Source organism: Myotis yumanensis, unplaced genomic scaffold (genome assembly GCF_028538775.1).
Source record: "Myotis yumanensis isolate MYYU_CA2020_CCGP unplaced genomic scaffold, mMyoYum1.0.hap1 SCAF_3, whole genome shotgun sequence".
Classification (NCBI taxonomy): Eukaryota; Metazoa; Chordata; class Mammalia; order Chiroptera; family Vespertilionidae; genus Myotis; species Myotis yumanensis.
Window position 1 is genome coordinate 61,347,163 of NW_027223754.1, and position 18,800 is coordinate 61,365,962.

An 18,800-nucleotide genomic window follows, 5' to 3' on the forward strand; every position below is an offset into this window, starting at 1 on the left:
TCACTGGCTGCTCTTTGTAGGAAAAAAAAAAAGTATTTGGCCCATAGTTCCCTTTTTTTGGATGCTAAATTCTTAGCACAACATAACAGAATAATGCATCCATTTTTCTATTGTTGTGTAGTTGCCTAGAACTTAAAAAAATTATAGCATTTGCAGATTACATAGCAATATATAGCTGTCTGCCTAATGAAGATATTTGCAAACATCAGCTGATAGTCCATTTGAAGCCATAACAACTCAGTCCATCAGTTACAAATATACGTAGATAATAAGTTTCTTTTAATTTCACCTACCTTTTTTTTAGATTAGTAGGAATTAAATTTTAGCTATAACATGAATATACATGCAATTGTGTGTGTGTGTGTGTGTGTGTGTGTGTGTACGCCTACACTCTCCTGGATAGAAACTCACTTCTCTGGTATACTTTCTCTGTTTTTTTCTTAACCTGTTTGGATCTTTTTTACCCGAAATGTTGAACCCCCAGGTATTTCTTTTAATTACATGGATAATATATGAAATTAATTAAAATATGAGGACTTTTTTCAGGACAAAAATGAAAAACACCACCCCAAATACTTTTAGCTTTCTCTGTATCCTCTTTCTCTCTCTCCCTCTCCCTTCCTATGTTATTAACATTGTTTTTAAAGGCATGGAAACATATTGTTCTCTTATCTCTTTATCACTTAATTGTGCTCATTTATCTATTTAAATACTGCTGGGGCTGACCAGCAGCCCCTGAATGATGGATGAACAGATTACTCTGACACAATTTCACTGTGGATGAGAAGGCTAAGGGACAGCCTGGCTGAAGAAGCCAGGCAGCCTCGATTGCCTGTCTTGTTAGGCTTTTATTGGAATTTTTATCTTTAGATGCAATTAGTAGGGTGAGTAATCTTGGGAGGACACGTGTGTTTACATTGTCCTCTAGGCAAGGGCATCCAGGGATTAAGCATAAGGATTCCCGTAAACACCCGGGGGTCTGCATATGCACAGACTTGTTTGGAAAGGTCAAGGAATAATTAGGGGCACCACCTTCGACACTCCCCTGAGTCTCCCCTAAGTCAGAATTCTGATAAACAGGGCAGGCAGCCTTCCACACACTTCCTTTTCTCAGAATGTCCTCCTTACAACTTTCCAACCAAGTCTCTTATGCTCCCCAACAAAATGCAAAAAGCTAGGTATCATAAATTTCGTGAATAAATATTATTCAGTAATTTGGCAGAAGAGTGGTAACAGGACTGTCACCTATGAGACAAGGACTAGTGAGAACTGAGAGAAAAGACTGTCTGTGACTGGCCAAGGATTCCAGTAAACATGTCATGTGAGTTAGCAAAGGAAAGGTTTCTTTCTAGCCTTGATGATGAATGTCATTCCTTGAGGGAAAATTAATAAAGCAGAAGATTTTCTTCCTTCTTTCCTCCCTCCCTCCCATCCTTCCTTCCTTCCTTTTTCTTTCTTTTTTTTGGGGTGTATGGAGGTCAGAGATACTGAATTTGGTTTAGATTTGTAATTGTGCCAGGCCCATGGAATGTTTATTTGGAGATGTCAAACAGTCATTTGGAATATATTTCTGTGTCTTGAGAGAAAGAGGTCAGGGCTGAAAATACAAAGTTGGGTCCCAGCAAATAGTTTCTGAAGTCTGGCTGGCTAATAATATCACCTGCCTGTTTTCTAGTGGAGATACAACTGAAATCCTGGAGAAGACAATCCTTCATTGTATGGGACTGATTCCTGCAATGAGGACTTTTGCCATCTCTGGCCCCTGGACACTAAAGGCCAGTGACACTCTTCCAATTTTGTGTCACTTCTCACTCTCCCTTTTCCCCACCACCACATTTCCAAAAGTATTGGGTAGAAGGTGGAGAGAAGCTCATGATACAAATACAGGTTGAAGTCTACTGAAATGATAGCATAGAATATTAGAAATCCATATGTGTAGTTTTAAATTTTCTAGTAAAATTTAAAATAAAGTTACTTTTAGTCATATATGTTATTTAACCAAGTATAACCCAAATACCGTTTTAACATGGAATCAATAAAAAATTAATGGGATATTCTACAGTTTCTTTTTCATTTTAAGTCTTCAAAATCCAGTGTGTATTTTACATGTAAAGCACATGTAATTTGGACTAATCAAATTTCAGCTGCAAGTAGCTGGTGGTTACCCAGACACCATAGATACAGAGTACGCTTATAGACTATGTGTATACCAATGGAAGTGAATTTGTGGTTTGCCTTTTCAGCATGTTTTCCCATCTTCTAAAAACAACTTCCTTCTTTTATTTCCTTCTTTGAATTTACAGTAAGGTGTTCTAGAGACCTACTACCCCTCACATCTTTATTTTTTCTTTTATAAGGAAGCACTCTTCTTTAGCAAGGGTATTGCTTGTTGCAATGTCGTTTACACAGCCCGTGGTGATTTTAATTTGTTCCTTTAGTTCACTGCAACCAGACAGGACTGACTCCCGCAGTCCCACGAGGGACTCTATTGTTACCACAAGGCTGTATTTATGTTACCTAAAAGACAACATTCCTAACAAAATTAATCAATTAAAGACAGGCTTATATTTCAGTTCATATTGTGGAATACTTTGTTTTTGATAGAGGAGTCAGTCCTGGTTTCTATAAAGAAAAGCAAAGTATAAAATATTATCCAGCAAATCTGATGTAGATCCAAGATTGAAAACTGTCTTCTAGCTTCTTGTTGAAAGTTAAGTCACCGTGTCCATTTGGGTAATTACTGTTCCTTACTTTGGGAATTTTTTGAGGCTAATTTGGTAGATTTTCACTGGCCATGTCTCAGTGGGTCTAGAGATCTCCCCTGAGTTGCTATATTAATATTGAAAACCTTAACATTTTTTTTTCAGGCTCTGCAGCTTGAACTAATGAGCACATTTGCAGCTGCTTTCTAGAATCTTTTCACTTGTGGGAAAATTTGGATATGCAGGAAGAGGAGAAGGAATTCAAATAAAAGAAAAGAAAATCTTATAAAATGTTGCTAATTTCCCAGAAAGTATATTCTAAAGTAAACTATAAATATTCTTTATAGCGGGTATTTTCTTTTAATATTGAGGTAATGTTTATACTATAGGGCAATGTAATTCAACATAAAAGTAAAATTCTTTCCTAATAAGTTCATTATATTAGTAATTATAAAGCAGTGCTTCTGAAATGGGGCACTTTCTCCCTCCACTCTCCCTCCCCCTTTACATTTGGCAATTTCTGAGGGCCTTTCAGATTGCTACAGCTGTGGGAGTGAGCGAGTGCTACTGGGACAGCATAGTGGTAGAAGGCAAGGATGCTGCTGCACAGCTTACAATGCCCAGGAAAGCCCCACAGCAAAGAATTATTTGGCTAAAATGTCCATATTGCAGACGTTGGAAAGCCCTGGTCTAACATAATATCTGAGTTATGGCAATGGACTTCCTAAGTATTTCCTCTCTGTATAGGCAACATTTATTTTAGCTGTAATCAGTCAAATAACAGAAAAAAATAATAGAAACTTCCCGGGTACAATAACTTATACTTTCATTACACCTTTTGACAAACACGAACATAATGCCTGTACCTGCTTTTGAAAGGAGTTTTTAGGGGTGAAATAAGCAGGTTTAGGAAATTTTAGTAATTAAGGGGTCTATGGAAAAAGCACAGGTCTATAGAGCTGCAAAGGGTACATCCTGTAAGATAAGGGAGCTGGGAGCTGCTAAAGGTATACATTTACAGAATAAAGGGAAGGAAGCCCCTCATTCAAAGGGGGAGGAAGAAAGCTGAGAGGACATAGGAGAACAATCAGGGAAATGAAAGGGGGAACCTCAGGTACTTCAGGTGAGGCTTGAGCTCAGGAGTTGCTATCATAACCAATCTAAGGGGGAGAGTAACCAATTAGAGGGGATATCAAGGCATAAAAATCTGCAGCCTTTATAAACTGTGGTAAAAAAGGACTCAGTGGGACTCCCCCTCCCCACGTGGGAGTCTGTGTGGTGGGACTCTTTTCCCTCCACATGTGGGAGTCTGTGCTTGTTTTTCAATAAGTTTCCACCTTTGCTATACCATCTTCCATCCATGGTTTCATTCTTCGACTCCACCGGACAAAGAGCCCGGGAAGCCATCCTGCCCCGGGGAACACCGCACATTACAGTCAATTTTCCCCTATCACTTTGACAATACTTCTTGGATGAAATAAATTTCAAGTTTATTTTCTTCTACTTTACTTTTTTAAAAACCAATATTGTGTGTAGGGTTTTCAAGGAATATACTATATTTGGTACAAAACCTTAACTAACTGAATGTTTAAAGTATAAAACAAGAAGGGAGCGAATATAGATTCTTGGAAGAAAAGGCAAAACCTAGTTTATGTGTTTAGTAGTCGACACATTTTTCTGACCATGGAGGAGAATGTTTAGGGTTGGATCTTTCTCTTATTTTGTTTTCATTGGAATAGTCACACTTTTAAAAAATTGACTTGGATTTTTATTTCTCCTCAAAATTCTTTTACTTACTCTCAACTCTTCAGTACTATTTCTTCAGGCTGTGTGGGAGAGAAACACTCAAACAGCCCATGTTTTAATAAGATAATTCATTTTGGATTTGATAAGGAGCCACTTGACATCATTATAGACCAAGAAAGGTGGAAATATAGGTCAATAGTCATTTCCTTTGTTTCCCACAGAAAATAAATGACTTAATACTTGATAGTAATCTTCATTCTCTGTAGGCACAGAGGACCAGTGATGTTATTTCATTACATATTCTAGTCAGTGTTCTGGGTGTTTTTTTCATTACTTTTCACACAGTTTTTATAAAGGGAAATGGCCGATGTATATGTTAATGTTCAGTACTCTTAAACTTGTACTTTGGCAAATATATATTCTGGTGTGTTTTTTAAGTTTTGATAACCATGAAAGTCTGTAAAACTGATAAATCCTAGAAACAATGTCAGGAAAAGCAGAGTTAATTCTTTTCTGGAATTTATAGCTAATAAATTGATTCACTTATATAGTACTTTATTTTATTATTATTTTTGCTTTATTTCAACCAAACTTGTGTGTTTCCAACTCTGGGTCAATTTGACTTTATATATCTACAGTAAGATTTGAGCATCCTCAGCGTGAGAGAAATCTTCCTCTCTGCGTAAGCAGAAATATACTGAAATTAAACCATAAATCCAAATGTTCATGTGTTCCTGAGTGTGGTAGGTCCTTCATGGGACGTTGGAGGACTATGAAGTGTGGTTGGCTCTCCCTTCTGCATCAAATCCACGGGTTTATAAGTCATCTTCCAAATTAATTCTAGTGCTCTCTTTCTAAACACAAAACTTAAACACATTATGCTTTTGCTTAAGAAGCCCTTAGGACTCCCCATTGCTGCCTATTGTGTGATGCCTAAACACATTTCTTCCCTGTTTACCTCAAGCTTTCTTGAGGCGGGGGCCTCTTTGTCTTGCAGTTGCACCTGCACCCCTAACAACTAGCACATAGCAGGCATTAAAGAAGTATTTTTGAATGAATAAGTTACTGTAGCATGTAAGAGTCTTTGCTATCTAACCCCAAGTTACCTGTCTAGTCTTATCTCTAGTTTCTTGTCTAATGACCATTCTGTTCCAACCATACCAAATCCTTTTTTGGTTTTTAACATGCTTTCTGTTTTCTAGTCTCTGGCTTGCCCTGTTATCTCACACTGTGCCTTATGGTTCATGAACATGGAGTGGATAGAATGAGATGATTTTGGCATAGCAGTGATCCTCACTGTATCTTTATGGAGAGATCTGGCCAACTCATAACCCCCAAGTGCATGCAACTCATTAGAATATGACAAAAATAACAATAATCTATTACAATTTGTATTAATTCTGAGGGTGGAAAGTGTTATTCAGAAGCTCAGATCACATTTCTGAAATATTAATGTAAACTGTACATTGTTGTGGTAATTTAGCACTTTGCCAACGTAGGAAATAAAATGATATTTACTATCAGGAAAATATAACTTACTGCATTGCACACATAGTTTTACCAGTCTTAGGAGAGTCACAATTCCATGTTTCAATGTGAGATATTTATGGAAGTATTTTGTTTTTGATGCTGAAGACAGATATTTCATAATAATGTATATATGGATCATTGAAACCACTGAAGGGGATTTAAGTTGAGAGTCCCAATGGATCTATAGTTGGCTCTTAGTTCTGCCAGTAAAATATGGTTATTAGTGTGATATCCACTCACCCATGCTGCAAAGCAATGAAAGATAAAAGGCTGGTCTAGAATGGCAAAGTCTGTATTTTAGATGTTTGTTTTGTAACATTTGAGGTGTTTGCCCTCTTCCAAGTTGACTTGCCAGTGTGAGGATATGTAAGCAAGGAAAACATGCTTTTACACTAATCTAAGTGATAATAAATTAAATGTGTTATCCAATTGTATGTCTCCTGAGTATAAAGTTCCTATTTCATCCAAGTACATGAAACTACTGTAAAAATATTGAATGAGCCACCGAGGATATGAATAGCTTCAAAACACTGGGCAGCAAATGTGATTACCATAGATTTTTCTGGATCTTGAGTCAGGATGGGACTGACCTTCTAAATTAATTATGAGATATTTAAAGATAGGGATGTATAATTTTATCAAGCCAAGGAAGTATGTTGAAAGCTTGATTTAAAGAGTGAAATAGCTGTGAATTTAGGGGCTTATTTGACCTTTCATTATTGTTCCCCTAATGCTGATTCTTAATTCTCACCAGTGACTAGAAGTTGCACATTTAGTTCAATGACTAAATAATCTCAGCCCTTGGAGGAAGAGAGAGAGAGAGAGAGAGAGAGAGAGAGGGAGAGAGAGAGAGGAGGAGGACAGAGAGGAGACAAGTGGTTAGAAGCTCACTTGGGCTCAGACTCATTTGGTTTGTAACAGAGCTATACCATTTACTTATCTTGTGACCTTGGACAGTTTAATCTCCTGTGTCTCAGCTGACTCATCTTCAGAGAATATAGCACTGACCTCTTGGGTTGCTATAAGCACAGAGCCTGGTCAATAGTAAATATGCAAATAGAAGGTGTTATATTTATTACCAAGAATAATAAAATGATAGTTGTGTTTTGCTACTATGTGATTTGTTGCACAGCAATAGATAACTGAAACCACTGGCTGAGTGTAATTCTAATCTATTGTTATGGTAGAGGTGACTCAAGAAAGGGGAGAGGTTGACTTCTCTAAGGAGGGTTGTTTTTTTTAAGCAAAACCCCAATTTCCTTGTATTCTGATACTTAACTTTTTCTATACTCAAGGATGACACTTTTAACCAGTTGGCACACTTGCTTTATAATCCTTTAAGAATCTTCTATGAAAATGCCTTAATCAACTTGGTGCAATGAATCATGAATTGCTACTCATATGTCCCTTATGTCACTGTTTAACATAATGTGGGTATGGATGGAGCCCATTCATGTTTCTCATCACCTGTAGCCAAACATGAAAATTTAAGATGGATAAATATTTAAGTAAACATGCCCCGTACCTCAAGAAATCAAAACACCAGTAGATAGATATTTTTGGCTTCTAAAGGAAAGCTTTGTTTGAAATTAGGTCTATTAAATATTGATTGACTGATTCTTTCTTACTCCAGTTGTACAAACTAGATGGCCCATAATCAGGAGGAGGGATAGGAAAAGACCTGATTATGGGAGAAGGAGGGTAGATTGCAGTGGTTAACCTGGAAAGTCACTCCTATTCAGTGTTTTTATGAGATATGATCATTGAGCATCAATCTCTTCCCTTCTTGCATATTCCATTCATAATATTTTGATTTGGTAAGATTAGTGACCTTTGTATTTATACAGCTTTTGACTAGGAGAGCGATATCAGCTGGACAATTGTTTTGGCAAATCTAAGTTACCAATAGGAATATCCAGGGTACTATTCTCATTCAGTTCACATGTATTGGTCAACAGCCAACTCATGAATCTGATGATAGTTTTTGCTTTAATTGATAAAATTTATTCATACAAAATAACTTAGGTGTATACACATGTGTATATACATGTGTGTATGAATATTTGCATACATATATAAATTGTATAGGCTTGTATAATATCAAAATATTTGCTGCAACATTAATATACAAAGAGGACCATGTTACTACAATTGATGACTATATAATTTTATTTACCTCTTGGGCATCAATTGAGCTATTGATTCCACAGCAAATGTGCTTTGATTAATATCATGGCAGGATATATTTGACAATAATTTCAAATTATTAGATTTTATTACATATTTAAAGTCTACAATTAACTGAGTTTGTATGTATCTGATTTTAGCTTAGAGAGATAAATATATTGATATTTTTTCCAAGGACTATATCCTCTATGCTGCATAATTACCATGCACTATATAAAAACTATATACCTTTTTGGATGGTCTAGAACCGTGGTCAGCAAACCACGGCTTGAGAGCCACATGTGGCTCTTTGGCCCCTAGAGTGTAGCTCTTCCACAAAATACCACGTGCGGGTGCACTCGTACAGTGCGATTGAAACTTCGTGGCCCATGCGCAGAAGTCGCTATTTTGTGGAAGAGCCACGCTCAAGGGGCCAAAGAGCCACATGTGGCTCGCAAGCCGTGGTTTACCAAGCCGCAGTTTGCTGACCACTGGCCTAGAATATGTTGTGATGCTCAGTGCTTACGTTTATGCTAAACAGGGTAAGAGTCATGAATGTAGAGATTAATATGCTTCATATATATTTGGAATGTAACACTCGGGCATATATACAGATTGCATCTTCTCTAGTTGAAAGAGTTTAATAGTTAAGGATTGGTTCCTTAGTGGTGAGCATTGATTGGTATGTATGGTGTTTATTTATGGGTGTGGCTGTGCATGATCTGAAAAATCATGGAAAGAGAAATATATCCAGGGGAAACTTAATTTCTTAAACATTTTTTGAAAATGTACTTTATTTTTTCACTTTTACGTGAAACTAAAATGTATATCCTGTCTTTGCACATGTAGAATTATTCAAGAACAACAATAAAAAGAAAACTATCATGAAAATAGTGATATTTAAATGTGCTCAGTGGAACATGAACCTAGTCAGGTTTGCATGATTTAACAGTTCTAACCTCAAAGACTCTGGTTAGCTTGCATTTTTTAGACTAATGAGTTTATCCCAGCTAGTGAGGAAAATGGTTAAAGTGTACCAGCTGTAAATTGGTACAAAGCACTAAAAGGGACATTAGCTTCTAATCAGATTCTAACAGTTCATTAAACCTGCCTTTCTAGGATGCTCTTTGTCTTTCCCCCTCCTTTGCAAAGCATCTTCTTCCCTTTTCCTCTGGACAGGATCGCCTCCGGGGTAGGAAGCAATGTCAACTCATCCTTCATTGTCTACCCACCAAACAGCCTAGCAGTGGTCGGCAAACTCATTAGTCACCAGAGCCAAATATCAACAATACAACGATTGAAATTTCTTTTGAGAGCCAAATTTTTAAAACTTAAACTATATAGGTAGGTACATTGTTATTAACTTAATTAGGGTACTCCTAAGGCTTAGGAAGAGCCACACTCAAGGGGCCAAAGAGCCGCATGTGGCTCGCTAGCCGCAGTTTGTCGACCACGGGCTAGGGGATGCTTTGCTACTGTAGATTCCTGGCTGCTGAGCAAGGCAGAGGGAGTTGAGGGCTGGTCTCTGCTGGAAGGCTTTCCTGAGACTGGATGGTGGCAAGCCAGGCTGGCTGCTTCCAACCACAGAAGCAACTGACACACTAGAATATGAGATTCACGCCTGATATTTAAACAACTCACCAGCCTCCATTCATGGATTTTAAGCTAGGAACAAATTAACTGAGCTTGCCAGTATTACCAAAGGTCCTTCTGCTCTAAGCTATCTATTAGGATGTAAAATCCCTAAAAATACGGACCAGTTAAAAGCAAAGATTAAAAAACAGTATCCTGCCTATTTTAATAATACTGTACATTTCTAAGAAAGGAACATAGCAGTCATTTATTTTCTTTTTATTGCTTAATAGACTAGGTACTGTGGAATTTTTTAAAATGTTCTTTAGTTAACTCTGGGATAAATTTGCTTTTCCTTCCTGTTGATTTTTCATAGCAAATATTTGGGATAAGAGATTCCATACATTTTATTTCTTAGAATATTTTTCTTAAACAAAAAGAGGAGTCAAGAAATAGGAGAAGTAATTAGAGTTCACTATACTGCACTCTGTTGGTATTATTTGGTGATAAAAACATTTAATTTTTTGATTTATTGAAGTGGACGGTGTTCTTATTTAACTACATGGTATAAAAGCAACTACTATATGAAAGACTAAAAATCTAAAGTTTAGAAATGGTATTAACCTTTATTACCAGGTAGGAAAAAATATTTATAAACAGTTTATAAATATTTATAAACTTTTTCTTTTAATAACACCATTTTAGTGTCATATGATTACATTCTATAATTGAGCAAAGGAATCATTCTAAAAACTCAAATTTAGGCATTTAAATGTTTTAGTTTAGTCAGTATACAAGGGTAAAGTTGGCATTCTAAACATGTTTTAAAACATGAGCTTGATTTTGGCCTTAAGCAAGTACTGATATAAGGCTTTCTGACTACCTTCATAAGTTATTGACTTCAGAAAATTCCCAAAGCAGTGAAAATGACTAGAAAATAACCTTGATTTAATCTTTTTATAAATAGAGTTTGAAATTCTATTGAGCACAATAGAAACAAGGTTTTCCTTTCAAGAGGTGGCTAATTGAGCCTAACATATAGTGTAACAAAAATCAGGTTATTCTTTAGTTATAACTTCAGATTAAACATTCACTCTTATCCAAGACTTATTATGTTAGTTGTTTTTAAAGATGTTTGGGGTTGTTGATATGTTAAAATTTTCATTTGATAAGAATTGCTATAATACCAAAATTCAGTGTTTCTAGAACTATATTATTTTGTTTTTAATAATCTGAGACAATAATTTGAGACTATATAAACTATTTTTATCTATTTTCTCTTCTATGGATTTTTGTATGCAGTACAACCTCCAGAAGTAATGAAGAAAGAATCTTGCCTTCTATTTCCTTTCACTTTTGCAAAAGTGTGATGAATTGCTCCAGCTCCCTATAAATTAATGTAAGGTTTCCTTACGCCGGTTTATTATAGTCTGACCTCCAACCCTGAGGTCAGAGAATCAGACTGATTAATTCAACTTCTTGGTCATTATTTCAAAGGAAAGTTCAGAATGAGCAGATAATTGGTTGTGCTGATATTCTCATTTAATTATGCTTCATTGTTAAAAAATTAGGTTAAGGGTACTAAATGTACTACAATGAAAGCGGGCTCTAACAGATGTCCTCTTTTGAATGTGTTAAAGCTGAATTTCCCTTTCTCTCTTTTTGATTCTCAGAATATCAACACCTCTGAAAACAGAATGTTAATGCTTGATGGGATGCCGGCAGTCAGAGTCAAAACAGAGCTTTTGGAATCTGAACAAGGGGTAAGCAGAAGTTTCTGACATCACCACCACCTCTGCTCTTTATAACAGTGGCAGTCATTTCCAGAGCATCCTGAGGTTGGCAGGATTTTTCTTGTGTCTAAGCTTTATTCTCTTGAGTAAAATCACCTGAGACTATGGTTGATTCTCACCCATTTGCAACCTCAAATATTACTAATCTGGAAAAGATAACTTCCTGAAATTACAAAGTTTTAGTGACCTTCTAAGAACCATATGGCTTTATTTAAATTGGTGAATGTTTTGAAAAGCTAATAAAAATCCAAAGCAAAGAGGAAGTATTAAAAAAAAATAGAAAGGGAATATAACCTCAATGTCAAAATAGCTTGGTTGGTTTTTGTTAGGAAATTACAGCGTGGGGGTATGGGACTGTTACTGTTTGCTGGGTGGACTTCCCTTTCGACATTTGTATTTATCCTGTTTCATGCCATGAGAAGAGAGGACAGTGGATAAAATTGAGGTCACTGAGTTTGAAAAGAGCACAAAAGCAAAAGAAAGCTTATTTAACAGTGTATAGCCAAATTGATGAATTAGTTTATGGCTACTAAAAATATAAAGATTTAAGAGCACAGCTAGATTTTCTAAAAAGGATGTTGGAGACTTTACAATTGTTAACATTTATATCTTCACCATTTAAAATTACAATAAGGGCAGTGTGATCACTTGCAGCACCGCTGACCACGTTTTGTATTTAAGCGAACAAGCATTTCTCCTGTATCTGAGTGCACGCTACCCTCCTATCTTATGAAACCACCACCACTGTGGCAGTACAGATGCCTGAAAAAACAACAACACATCAATTACATAAATCCTTAATCTTATTAGTGTATCACTTATTCAAAAAATCAAAACTAAACATTTGCATTTTTTAAACAATCCAAATAGAATTTGAATTTGAATAAAATCTCACTGCTATAAAAATCAGCATGTATAAGTTCATCTGGGATCACATTCAAGAGGTTAGAACACTTTTGTACCAAAAGGATTTCTAATGAGGACATCTGAAGGCATGGACCTGGATGGTAGCATTTACAGGGTTTCTCCAGTACCTTCCTCATTCCTGAGCTATATGTGGCAGGGTGTGTGACATCTCTACACATTCCCCTTCTCCACTGCCATGGAGAGGACATCATTTCACCTTTATGTTTGGTGTTGATTGTCATAGCTCTGAAATGAACTCTGTGGACTATGTTAACCCCAAATACAACTCCACAGTTCTGTGCATGACATTATGTGATGGATCATATAGTTCAACTTAGTCAGTAGAGCATTGTGGCAGCAAAGAGAATGTGGCAGTTATTAATATTACTAGAGGCCCAGTGCACAAAATTCATGCATGGGAAGGGTATTCCTCAGCCTGGCCTGCACCCTCTCCCATCTGGGACATCCCTCTCACAATCTGGGACCGCTGGCTCCTAACCACTTGCCTGCCTGCCGGCCTGCCTGCCTGATTGCTGCCTAACTGCTTCCCTGCTGGCCTGATTGTGCCCCTAACTGCTTGCTCCCCTGTGCCAGCCTGATCACCCCTAACCACCTCTGCCTCGGCTCCCGCCACCATGGCTTTGTCCTAAAGGAAGTCGGACATCTTCCAGATCGACCTGGTCTAATTAGCATATTACCCTTTTGTTAGTATAGATTTGTTCAGTATAGGTGAACCTTCAGAGCAAGCTATGTTTTTACCTGGGTTTTCTTTCCTGACTCATCAAATTAAACTCTATAGCCTCCAAACTAAGTAGTTCTTACCTTTTTTGTTTAACCTAACCACAGGAAGATTTGTTTTATTTTTTGGAGTTCAGGTTTTGTTTTGTTTTTTAATCTAAATGCATTAGCTTCAGTATAATGGAATATGTTTCTGCAAAACCCATATTTAAGTTTAACTAGTGATATTGACCGTGGCATCTCGTTCAGAGAAGATAGTCTTTTTACCACTGCTGATAAAAAAGTGAAAATGGTATATTTCACAATGTTTTTCTGTTTGTTTTGGGTGTGTTTTTTTTTAAAGGGAAGGTGAAGCTATTTTCTTTTTAATTATCTTTCAAGCCTTTCATTCTATCAAGGGAAAAGCTCCACTTTTTTCTGTTCTTTTTTTTTAAAGAGAGAGCAAGGGAGCGTAACAGAGAGTTAGAAACCTCAATGAGAGAGAAATATGGATTAGCTGCCTCCTGCCCGCCCCCTACTTGAGATCCTGGATGCAACATGGGCATGTTGCCCAGGAATTGAACCAGTGATCTTTCAGTGCATGGGACAACACTCAACCAACTGAGCCACACCAGCCAGGGCCACAATGTTGTTTTGTATTTCGTAATACCTATATTCTTCAACTTGAATACCAGTAAATCCATTCAGGTCACACATGTTGGTAGAAGGCAAAAAATCACAGAAAATACTACCTGGGCCACTAGTCAAAGCCAGGATAGTGTATTAGTGTTACCAGTCCTGGGACTCTTTAATGATATCTAAATACTACTCTCCCTAAAGTATTAGTTTTCAGTGGTAAAGAAAGGTTTGTATGAAACATTTAGGTACACAAAAAACAAAAGCCGATATTCCAAGAGTTTTTATAGTGTGAGTAAGACCCTCATGCCACATTTATAAGAAGTATTTTTCTGTCCTCAAATAAGGAAAAGAAAAATTGTAGGTTCATAGGTTGTACTTAATGCTTGTTTATTAAAATCAAATTTCCTCCTTGTGAATGGAGCTGATATTTCTATTTTAACCTTAATTTAGATTCTATATTTTAGGGGGAAGTAGAAACTTGATTTTATTCTCTTTCTTAAATTGTTGTGTACTTTTAAAAAATATATAACAGATATTTCATTCTGTTTTACATTAAAGCTTCAGGAAAAGCAGCCAGCAGTGTTTAACAAAAGGTATTAAGACATACTTACAGAATTCAATAATTCATACTTAGTCATTTATAATACTTTAAATCAACTCTTCTGGAGGTTGGAGATAAAATCTGGAATTTTAATAGAAGTTCATTTTGGTCACTTTACTAGTTTTCCATTGTCGATAAAGGGATGGATAACATACTATATAATTTCAGATTCTCCGAACTATTTTTAGATAAGGAGTGCTAGAATTCTGAAGATTTTTTTTTATTTCAGTCTTACAGGAATCTTTCCTCATTTACTGTTAAGGCTGGTTGAAATTTGCTTCTTCATAAGAAAATATAAACAGTGGTAAGATTAATCACATCTGCGATTATGACTTTGGCAAAAGATGAGACACGTTAGTTATAATGAACAGCAAGTTGTAGAAATGCATCTATGTGTCACAACAGTGGATGAGAAAGGCTGAAGTTGGTATATTGGCTGGATTCTGAAATGATTCTGGGAAACTTAGTTTTGAGACTCTGTTTATAGGACATGGGCATTAAACTCCAGTCTTTTGGGGAAGAAAAGTTAGTCTGCTTGTCAGGCTACAAGCAGCATTGTAGAGATTTGTTCCTTTACATGGACCTCATGTTTCCATGTACCATGAAGTCATGTTTGTTCTCTCCCTCATGCTATAAATAGTCCCGTAGGTCTCCTGCTGTCAGCTGGTCTCTACGTGTCCCTCTGCTCCTCCAGGACCTTGTGAGCATATTCTAGAGCTTAAAAAAGACTGAAATAGGCCTAGGTTAGCCACTCTGCTTGTGTATGTGGTCATGTTTCTTCAATCAGGTTGTAAGCACTGAAAGGGCAAGAACTATTTCTTATGTTTTTCTGGTAGTTCCTGGCAGATGGTCAGTGCTCAGTAGATACTTGTGTTATTCAACTTTTCCAGGCATTACAATTGGCATGATGAAAACTATGGAAGCAGTCAAAACTAGTGGTGAACCTGCTCCTACTATCTATTAGGCTTGTTGTGAACATAAAAATAAAAACTGGAAATACACATTCTTATTGGTGGCAGAGGTCTTCATCTTGCACCCATGGGACCTGGATAGATGATATGCTGGTATATTGAGCCCAGTTCTTTGTACCGTCCATTTGTTTGACATTCTGATTCTTGCTTCCTTAGTTGTGTGATATCTAAGGAGATCATTATTGCAGTCACCTGAAATGCGACTTCAGTTTTCTTCAGGCTTGTTGGTAATACAGTCAGTACGTGCTGTTAAGCCATCCGTGGGAAGGGCGTGCACTCAGTGATACACTTCAGGGCCACAGCAAGGAGTGTCGGAATGACTCTGTGACCTTGGTGCTTGTGTCCTGCCGTTACAAGAACTTCCCAAGTGCTGTCAGCCCTTGGATGTTCTGACATGTCATTAAGAAAGGAATAAGGCAGGTGGAAGAGTCCTGGAACTATTACACACAGAGCAAAGGCAGTGTGCAGAGAAAGGGCACTGCCCTGAGACTTGAAACGTGATTCTATCCTGGCCCTGCAGTTTACAGGCTTGAATGACTTTGAGAAGTTACTTCCTATCTCCAGGCCTCTAGGTCCTTCTGTGTGCAGGGAGAGGAGGCCTTCCCAGGTTCAGTCTGGCATTCTCTGATTCTGGTGAGGAGCAAGGGGTTCGAGGAAGGATGTCTAATTATGAGTTTAATGATCCTGCTGCAATGAAGCTATCTGTGCGTGGAAGTGGAAATGCATAGACTCTAAAGTGAGATGGGCCTGAGCTCCGATGCCTGGTCAGCAGAGAGCTAGCGGGGCGGGTCACAGTGGGGCTTTGTCTGCTTATTTCTCCTCGCCTGCGAACTGCCCAGCCTCCCAAGAGCCTCTGCATATGACGGTGCTGAGTAAATGTTCTCTTTTCAAAGAAAAACAGGAATAGAAAGGGCTCCGTTGCTTCCGTTTCCATTGCTGCAGTTTTCATAAGGCATTTAGTAAAGATTTTAGCATCTGTGTTAGTTCATAATTTAAAACTAGATTTAAGGAAAATCTCAAGTTGGAGTTATGTCTTATTTGAATTTTTATTTAAGTATATCTGGAGATATGCTTACATTCTGATTAGATTTAATGTTGGGAAAGACAGAATACTGAAGCCAGAAATCAGTTATTAACTGAACATAAACATGACTTAAGATTTTGGTGTGAAAATGGCATTTGGCCACAAATTTTTAAAAAGGAGTTTTGAGTTCATACCCTTTAAGCGTGTTTATTGATATATTTACAGATGAAATGGTTAAATGTCTGGGACTTGCTGCAGAATAAATGGAGGGAAGAATGGATGGGGACAGAAACAAGACTGGTCATGATTTCGCCATTATCAAAGCTGGGTGATGGGTACAAGGCAACTCGTTTAAGTGTTCTGCCTAATATTTTGTATAAGTTTGAAATTCGTTATATAACATGATTAAAAGAAGAAAAGAGCTCTCTAAATAAAAGTATCCATTTTTAAAAAATCATAGTTGCAGAGTTGTCATGGGGAGACATGAAAGAAACCTTCCTCAGTCACCCTCACTGTTTTCCAAGGCCCAAGGAATCTGCCATAGGTGGGAGCCAACCTGAGGCCCCCCACCAACCAGAGCAGGGCGGAAGCCCTTGCTTTACTTTGTCTCTCTTCTCTTGCAGAGGCAGGTATACATACTGTGATCCTGTGATCCTTGGGCCTTGGGCCTGTGGATAGAGAGTGGTGGCAGTAGTGGAACAGGGAAGGAGGGAGAGAATGAAGGAGGTGGGGAGGGGGAGGGATAGAGAGAGAGAGAGAGAGAGAGAGAGAGGGAGATTTGCAGATTTTAAGTGCTCCCAGCAGTCAGTAATTACGTGGTAAAAGACCCCTCTGTGTTCATTCAGGGAGAGAGCCCATTGTCTCTGCCACAGCCACATAGCTGGGAAGGGTAGAGGATGGTAGCAGGCAGGTATAGGTTCACTTGTATTCTTCATGGCTTACTAGCAGAAAATATCAGTCCTAGTAAGACCATAGGTCCCTCTGAGCTCCCTAACTTTAGTGCAGCGGTTCTCAACCTGTGTGTTGAGACCCCTTTGGGGGTCGAACGACCCTTTCACAGGGGTCGCCTAAGATCATCGGAAAACACATATAGAATTACATATTGCTTTTGTGATTAATCACTGTGCTTTAATTATGTTCAATGTGTAACAGTGAAATTGGGGGTCACCACAACATGAGGACCTGTATTAAAGGGTTGAGGCATTAGGAAGGTTGAGAACCACTGCTTTAGTGGGAGGATCTTTTCCCCTGAGGGAGCTTAAAGTAACTTCTGTAGGACATTCCTAACAAGGTGATGAGGCCATTTCTATATTACAAAGAACTGACTGGCACCTTTAAGCCAACTCTATTGTAACTTCCTTAAGAGCAGAGCTTGTACTTTATGTTTCTCCTTATTCCTCATCATCCCAGCGTGAGGAGTTCATAGATAGGGAGGGCTCAATAAATAGCAGTTGATTCAGATGCCATTTATTTTGACAGCCAGTGTCACATTGTAGAAATGAGAGGATTTTGAGATAGGTGTTACTTTGGAAAAGACCCCAATCTTTAGACTTTATTAATAAATAGAGATAGGTTTTGTTGACGGAACTAGACATGTGCTATAAAATGCTTATTTAAGGCACTTGCATGAAAATTCAGGAGCTTCAGAGGAAAAAGCCCAATAACAAACCTAACTTTTTCTGTTCCTCAGTAAACCATTATGTTTAATTTAACAAAGATTTAATATGCATCTCTGTGTAAAAGCTTGGTAAGAGAGAGTTACATTAATGATTTTATCAGAGAAGAAGAAACGACATTATAAAAATGCCACGTGCATTACCCTTTAACAGAACCTCATTATTACCTCCCCTACTGAGGAGGAGACAACATAGCTAGTAAATTGGTAGAATTATCTTATGTTTGAATTTGCTTATCATTTAATATTATCTGATGGCCCACTGCTGGAGATCTTTTGATCTGTGGTGAAATGTTTGCTTGTAACTACCTGTCTTCAAAGAACAACATATGCAGAATCTGTGTTATCACTAATATGAGAAGACCATTTTTTTAAAAAAAGAAAAAAATCTGTACTTGCAAAACCCATATTTTAGGGAAGAGATCACCTCCACAACAGAAGCAGAGTTGGACTGATTTTAATAATGTCAGAATGGCCAATAAATGTATTAATAGAATGAATTGAAAATCAATGAGCTGTGATAGTAATTACAGATAGTACCCAAGGGAAATATAGCAGGCAGACAAATCCTTTCCCTCGGGGCCTGCCCTGGGCAAAGCGCTGAAGTCGATAATTCTGCCCTCCTTCTTTCCCATTAGTAATGTACTTTCTTCTTCAACTTCATTCTCCTCCTCCCACTATTCAGACACCTGACCCTCTGTGCTGTAATGGTTTAAGGTGCCAACAGATGAGCAGTCCTAACTGCAGTCTCATTAATT

The 18,800-nt window shown here is 37.6% G+C and overlaps 1 protein-coding gene across 4 annotated transcripts in view; it reads left to right on the top strand.

Moving 5' to 3' along the window:
• KLF12 (KLF transcription factor 12) overlaps nt 1-18,800 on the top strand; it is a 662,522-nt gene that overhangs the window by 377,996 nt on the left and 265,726 nt on the right. For all 4 annotated transcript variants that reach the window (XM_070408948.1, XM_070408947.1, XM_070408949.1 and 1 more), the window contains one exon: nt 11,390-11,479. In XM_070408948.1, coding sequence (XP_070265049.1) covers nt 11,390-11,479 — 90 coding nt within the window. The remainder of the gene's footprint in view (nt 1-11,389; nt 11,480-18,800) is intronic.